Source organism: Elaeis guineensis, chromosome 12 (assembly GCF_000442705.2).
Source record: "Elaeis guineensis isolate ETL-2024a chromosome 12, EG11, whole genome shotgun sequence".
NCBI lineage: Eukaryota > Viridiplantae > Streptophyta > Magnoliopsida > Arecales > Arecaceae > Elaeis > Elaeis guineensis.
Genome location: NC_026004.2, coordinates 23,157,977 through 23,165,297, shown reverse-complemented (window position 1 = coordinate 23,165,297; position 7,321 = coordinate 23,157,977). Strand labels below are relative to the sequence as shown.

The 7,321-nt window shown below is 43.1% G+C and overlaps 1 protein-coding gene across 1 annotated transcript; it reads left to right on the top strand.

Moving 5' to 3' along the window:
• Positions 1-4,309: 4,309 nt before the first annotated feature.
• On the top strand, positions 4,310-7,108 carry LOC105054670 (ACT domain-containing protein ACR8). Its single transcript, XM_010936242.4, has 6 exons — positions 4,310-4,658; positions 4,877-4,922; positions 5,031-5,213; positions 5,353-5,946; positions 6,041-6,145; positions 6,276-7,108. The coding sequence occupies exons 1-6, from the start codon at positions 4,567-4,569 to the stop codon at positions 6,648-6,650; spliced, it is 1,395 nt and encodes a 464-aa protein (XP_010934544.1). The 5' UTR covers positions 4,310-4,566; the 3' UTR covers positions 6,651-7,108.
• The last annotated feature ends 213 nt before the right edge of the window (positions 7,109-7,321 follow it).

Below are 7,321 nucleotides of genomic sequence, written 5' to 3'. Positions count from 1 at the left end.
TGAATTATTGGCAAACAATTATTGATTGATTTGCCTGCTATTTATAAACACAAGAAGTACCAGTTATCAAACAAAACCAGTTTTTCTCAAATGATCATACTTGTTTAGTGAAATTTTCATATAGTTCTAGGTACATGTTAGATTTAGCAAACACCTTGTGAATTGTTCTTCGATAACAGTTGCGCTGTATCGCATTGAGGCTGTCCCATTCATCTCAGCCATGGTCATTGATCAACCATAAAATTTGATCCACACCATTTAATTTCTCTTGATGCTGCTTTGTGTAGTCTAGGCCTCTGATCTCATCTTGATGAACTTAGATTGGGTCAGCACGGTCCGCTCTTGCTGTCTGGATATATTGATCTTGGATCTCAATTGGCACAGACCACAGAGATCTCGTGACAGAAGTTTGGTATGCCAGTAACTCTAAGATCTCACAAGTGAGCTCAATGCCCTCACTAGGTCATGCAGTTCAGAATAATTATTGAGGGTACAATATTAAGCATTGAGCTGAAATTTTCTGCTATCATTCATATTTTTTAATTTGCATTCGATTTATAAATCACATCTCTTATTGTGTGACTTCTCACATGGCATGCTAGCATGTCCTATCCATCATCCCAAAGATACATTATTGATGGAGTTCATCTGATGGGTGTTGTCTGATATGATGGTCCTCATTGTTTAGGTTGCTGGACATAAAATCATGAACAAAATGCATGATAGCATTTAGTACTCTTTGTTGCTCATCTCTCCCTGAACTGAAACAAAAGTAACTGCAAGAAGCCAGTTGTTATCCATCATGTTGTAGGGGAAGCTTCCTTTTTGTGAAGGAATATTGTGTCAGCGAGCTAGTCTGAATAGTTCTGACCTTAACACCGTGGTCCAACCTGGAAACACTATGAGCACCGAGGGAGCGGTGTGAAGAACTGAATCCACAAAGATGGCCACATGCTCGCCAAATCGTTGATGCGATTTTTCTGAGGATCAGAATCATTCCTGTGGTCTAATCTCGGCCAAACCAAAAAAATTATTACTTTTAGGGTTAGTAATCGGTTGGGTTGCATCGAGTTCCGGTTAGATCGAGTTCGGGTTAGATCGAAAAACTCCTAATCCCTGCCCACCCATTTATGATCAGGTTAATTTCACATTGATCAGTTTCCAAGTCAAATTTAAAAGTAGCCAACTTGGACCTACTCATTTTCAGCAGGCTCTTTAAATTTGATCAATCTACATCAAGTAGAGATGATAATGGATTGGATCCGGATTACGTTAGTGTTGCCATCCATTTATAAATGAATTAGAAATTTTTTTGTGCACCATGGATGGTGCAGAACCGCACATCACCCGTGGTGCGCAAAGAATTTCCCATAAATGAATTGGTTTTAAAATGACTCATTTTAACCTAAGTTTCAAAATGGTCAACCAGAACGTTGGTGGGTCCGGTGGGAGTCCGCCGTACCTAATAACTTCCATTCTGTCTCCCTCCCTCCCTCTTCTCTCTCTAGAATTTAATCAAAGATTACTACTGCTATGATTTTTCCTTTTATCCTTTAGTTAAAAAATTATTATATCCTTGCCCTGGAAGACTGGATTGGATGGTTGCTGGCCATTAAGTGGGAAATGATTGTGGGAGGCCATTTAAAGTCAGGCATCTCACGCATCCGTGCGTAAGAAGCAGTAAAATAAATCAAGCTTAAATGAGTAAAATAGGCTCGATGAAGCTCAAAAAATTTAAATTCACATTTTAATTAATATATTTTATTATTTAAATCAAATAAATATCAAGTTAGACTTAAATACTAGAAATTAATTCAACTTGAATTATGCTTTCTTTTTTAAGATGAGAGAGGAAAGTCCCACCGTCAAAAGAGTGATATTGATTTGTGAACCCATGATTTTTGTTCAGAAGAATTAGAAGGTTTGATCCTGGGCCTTATAGAGAAAGTAAGGAGAAATGATCATTAAGCTAATTTTTCAAGCTACCTTTATATAGAATTATCGAGCTAATCAATTAAACTCAAATCCAATTTCATTTAAAATTAATATTGAATCAAGTTCAAAATAATAAACAAATCAAACTCAAATTTGAACCAAGCTGGCTGAGATCAAGTTTGGTCAAGTTTTCGGCTTTACATCAACAGATTTAAACATTAAGTGGTCCCAATTCCCATGTTTCTCCCAGTTTGTTTGTTTGAACCGTGGCTCCAAATTCGCATGCAAGCGAGGGAAAACAAGGAGAAAGAAGGCGGGAATTTATACAGGCATTCCGATCCCCATCATAACGTTGCAAAAATTACCGGGCGATGTCGGTACTCAGATGGGGCCCGCCTTGGGTACTGCTTTGCCTTGGTGGGAAGCAGCTGGTCGGATCCACGTCCGAGCGGTTCGCCACGCGTTCCCCTCACCGCCTTTCCCCTTTCCCGGTCTCATTACTTAATTTACTTCGCCTCCCCCTCCTCGTACCCTCCATAAATGGCCCTTGCAAGCCCCGAAAGGCCATCCTCCCTCCGTCAATCGCCGTCAACCACGTCACCTCTTTGTCACCTAAGAAAACAAGCGGACGTTAACTCACCCACCAACACCGTTACCGCCAAATTAGGCGAATTGGCGGGAGACGCCACTTATTTCAGGCCATCCATTTCCATTTGTTTGCTTCCCACTCCCACCCGCTTCATTTATTGAAAGAAAAAGAACACAGAAATGGAAAAAGTTAACGGCAATCAGTCACGGGAAAGGTGGGGGGCACGACGGCCGCATTCAATGTCCCCTGCCTTCCACGTGGCAAATCACGACGGAAACATGCGAGATCGTGCGTCGTAGCGGGTACCATTACTCTCTGCTTACTAATTAATTAACTAATTAGTTATTTTTCTAATTTTATAATAAAACAAAGAAATTGTGTGGGAGGCGTGGAACATACAGATTGATTGCAGCATTTTCATATTTATATTTATTTTTTAATAAACATAAATATTGATATAAATATTATTTAAATATAAATATTTATATTTATATTTATATTTATTTTAAATAAATATAAATATAATGTGGATATTAAGTATATATATAAATATATATAAATTAAATAATTAAATTTTATGACTATAAGATCGAAATATTATTAAATAAATAATATATCAAATTAATAATATATTTATATAGTTATATATATTTTTTAAAAATAATAAATATTATATAAAATTATGTAAGATTATAGATAGATTCAAATATTCGAATATAAATTGGATAGTTGTCTGTTCATATTTATATTTATTTTTTTATGAATATGAATGTAGATATAAATATTGATCGAATTTTTAAATTTTTTATATTTAAATTAATTTAAATATAAAAATAAATTTAAATAGATATTATCTATACTATTTTTTTTCATACATAAAGTCTCAACAACATACATGTGATCCTAACCAGAAGTCAAGTGATATTTATATTAATAGCAGTGGGTTTTAATTTAAATTATATCCAAATTTAGGCTCTTTAATAACAGTGAGTTTTAATAACAGGAGTAATAACCCAAATGCAGGCTATCTAATTATCGATCCCTCTTGCTTCTAATTGCTCTTCGGGGTTATTAAAATAAAAAAGGTTAGAAAGAATGTTCGAAAGTTATGGACGACTCCATCTGTTCTGATTACACGTGGCTACATTACAGCATGCACGTGTCATGGTTCCCCAGCGGGATCCTAAGATTTGAGTCTTCGAATCCAAGACTTCTTGTAATGATTATTAGTGCTTAATATCAGGTAAGTTGCCCGGATGGCGATATCATTATCAAACAACATGACCAATTTGCCCACGCTTTAACGAGTGGTAAATTTAGCATGTAGGGCTTCATCTGTCATTTTGCGACGGAAGATTACTCGAAACGTTAGTTGGTAGTATCCAATGAGATGGCAACGGCCATAACGACGAGAGGGAAAAGGGAGCGGGTCCGACACGGGCGGTCGAAGGGGGCCATGATGCCGGTCGGCGGTCGGTCGGGCCCACCGGACCGGACCCAACCCTACCCACGTTGAACTAGATCTTTCTTTCTTTTTTTTTTTTTTCTTTCAATTTTTCAGCCGAGGAACGCCTGACCGCTCGTGAACTAGAAGCAAAGTTTCCACGTGGCAGAATAGCAGCTGATTTGAGTGACACGTGGATGATAGGTGGGCCCGGCTCAAGCTCCATTGATCACGGTCGGGTCACCTGGACCACGTCACGTGACAGGCCGAACCGGGGAGGCTTAGGCGTGGCTTCGGGCTTTAAGTATGAACCTCTTGGGTTGCGTTAGCGGTGGGCAGAGGTGAAAGAGAGAGAGGCGATTGGGTCGAAGAGGAGGGAGAGTAGGGACAAGGGAAGAGTGGGAAGAGGTTGTCAGCCAGCGGGTTCTTTGTGGTCGCGACGAGGAATTTGGAGCGACTTCGCTTTGTTGATCTCGTCGCGTTGTGAGAATATTAGAGGGAGAAAGCGAGAGGGAAGAGCGAGAGACTTGGAGCAGGGCAAAGGGGCAGACGGAGCGGGAGGAAGGAGTGTTCAAGCCGGTTGACGAGAGAGAGAAGAATGGTGTTCGAGGTGCTGAAGGGAGAGGAGATGGAATGGCCGGCGTATTTGGACGAGTACGAGAAGCTCGTCATCCGGATGAACACTCCTAGGTTCGCCCACTTGCTCTCTGTTTCCTCTGTTTTCTTCAAACCGTTTTCAACTCCAGCCGCTTAATCTTTCAATCTTTTATAATTCTTCTGTTGTTTTTTCTCTCAAGTTTCGAGCTTCAATCGATTTCCAGGCACTTATCTTTACCTTTTTCTTTCAGATCTGGAAGTGCTTCTCTGTGACAGGTTTCTTACATCTTTGTTTTGGTTCTTTGTTGCAGGGTAGTTATCGACAATGCCGTCTGCCCCACTGCGACTCTTATCCAGGTAACTTACTAGCTCTTCTAAGAAAAACATATTGTGAGATGAAAGAAAGGAGGGATCTTTGGGTAGAAATGAGGCTAATGGAGAGTTCCCCTGTTGTTATGTGACCAGGTTGACAGCGCGAGGAAGCACGGGGTCCTCCTGGAGGCCGTCCAGGTCCTGACCGACCTCAATCTCTCCATCAAGAAGGCCTACATCTCCTCCGATGGCCGCTGGTTCATGGACGTCTTCCACGTCACCGACCAGTTCGGCCGCAAGCTCACCGACGAGAGCGTCCTCTCTTATATCGAACAGGTCTTTTGTCTCTCTAACTCACCGAAAAGATCTCATCTTGGGAACTCTATTTCTTCTCTGGTTCGAAAATCCCCCCAAAACTTCCCACCAAAATTTGATTTTGAGAAGCTTCGTGGTTTATTTTCTCGTCAAAATGCAGACTTTGGAGACCGGGAGCGCCCCCAAGGCCTTTGGCGGCCGCGCCGGGGACGGCCTGATGGCACTGGAGCTCACCGGCACGGACCGACCGGGGCTCCTCTCGGAGGTCTTCGCGGTGCTCGCCGAACTCCAGTGCGGGGTGGTGGAGGCCAAGGTCTGGACCCACAATGGCCGGATCGCGTGCCTCCTCTTCGTCCGGGACGAGGGCTCCGGTGAGCCCATCGAGGACGCCCACCGGATACATCGCGTCGAATCCCGCCTCCGCCACGTCCTCAAGGACGACGACGGCGTCCGCGGCGCCAAGGCCGCCGTCTCCTCCCTAGCGGTCGCCCACGCCGACCGCCGCCTCCACCAGTTGATGTTCGCCGACCGAGACTACGAGCACCCATCCCCGTCTCCGGCGGCGGCGGCGGCGCCGGCGGCGCCCTCCGTCTCCGTCCAGAACTGGATCGAGAGGGGCTACTCCATCGTCACCGTCCAGTGTTGGGACCGCCCCAAGCTACTGTTCGACATTGTCTGCACTCTTACGGACATGGAGTACGTCGTGTTTCATGGAACCATTGATACTGATGGCGACAAAGCTCAAGCTCACCAGGTTTGATCTTTCTCTCGTTGGATAAGTAACTTGGACGAAAAAATTGTTTTCCCCGATCTTTCCCGTACATAATTTCTTTGTTGGATTTGTTCAGGAGTTCTATACAAGGCACAAAGATGGGAGTCCAATCAGCTCAGAAGCAGAGAGACAGCGAGTGATCCAATGTTTGCAAGCCGCCATTGAGAGGAGAGCGTCGGAGGTACCAAAGCCACCACCTTTCTTACAGAATTATGCTTGATTCCTCTGAAACAAGGAAAGGAAGTATCTGATTCTTTCCTCCAATGGCATTTTGTATTGATGTAATTAACTTCTTATCTGCATGGTGGCAGGGTTTGAGAGTAGAACTGTGTGCCGCCGATCAGCCAGGGCTGCTCTCCAATGTCACCCGGACGTTCCGCGAGAACGGGCTTCTGGTGACGAGGGCGGAGATATCGACTAAGGGCCAAATGGCCTCAAATGTATTCTATGTGACTGATGCCGCCGGGCAGCCGGCGGATCATAATGCAATTGAGGCTGTCCGGCAGAGGATTGGAATTGGGACAGCTTGTCTTAAAGTGGCGGAGGAGCAGTGGCTGCAGGTCTACCGGAAGGCGGCGAGGACTAGGGAGGAGGTTCAGAGTGGTGGTGGTTTAGGGTTGTTCTATTTGGGGAATCTAGTGATGAGGAATCTGTACAATTTGGGGTTGATTAGATCCTGCTCTTAGGTCCTGTCTTCCATTGGTTGTTTATCTTTGTATCATATTATACCTTGCTTCCAATTGGGTTTGTAGATAACACAAGGAGGGGAAGAAGTAAAGAATATGATGTGTGGTGTTAGCTTGTTATACAGTTCGGGGCCCAGGGATATTTTGGGTGTAAATGGGGATAAGGGACCATTCAGATTAGTATGTTAGAGGAGGGAACAAAACAGGAGAGAGTTGGATTGGTTGTGGATGGGGTCTTGGTTGCTGCTTTTGTGTTTGAATGTTGCTGGTTGGAGGCAATTTGGTGGGAGCTAGTTGGGGGTGAATTGGTGGATTGCCAGCTTGGAAAGATTGGTGTGGTTTGTTCTTTTTTTTCTTCTTTTGGGTGACACACTTTGTACATAAGCTATTGATGTTTGGTACTAATGTTTGACTACATGATCTGATGTCGTTCTGGTCTCTTCCATGGAACTTTGTGGATTTGTGATTCTCTTTAATTTTGGTGGGTTTATGGTTTGCATAGCTTGAAAACAATGTGAACGCATACAGTGATGACATGATTTGGAATAGTTCTCTCACTATTCTTCCAGTTTTATATAAATCAAAGAGGCAGAAAGGTGCAACTTGTTGATTTAGGACTTGAAAATGACCATGATGCAACTTCCATTAAGACAACATAAGAGTATGCTGCC

Bases quoted from the DNA above. Each gene is read 5' to 3' on its own strand.
- LOC105054670 (XM_010936242.4), top strand. From the start codon at position 4,567: ATGGTGTTCGAGGTGCTGAAGGGAGAGGAGATGGAATGGCCGGCGTAT. The intron at 4,923-5,030 runs GTAACTTACTAG...TTATGTGACCAG, and splicing joins CCACTGCGACTCTTATCCAG to GTTGACAGCGCGAGGAAGCA. The intron at 5,947-6,040 runs GTTTGATCTTTC...GGATTTGTTCAG, and splicing joins ACAAAGCTCAAGCTCACCAG to GAGTTCTATACAAGGCACAA.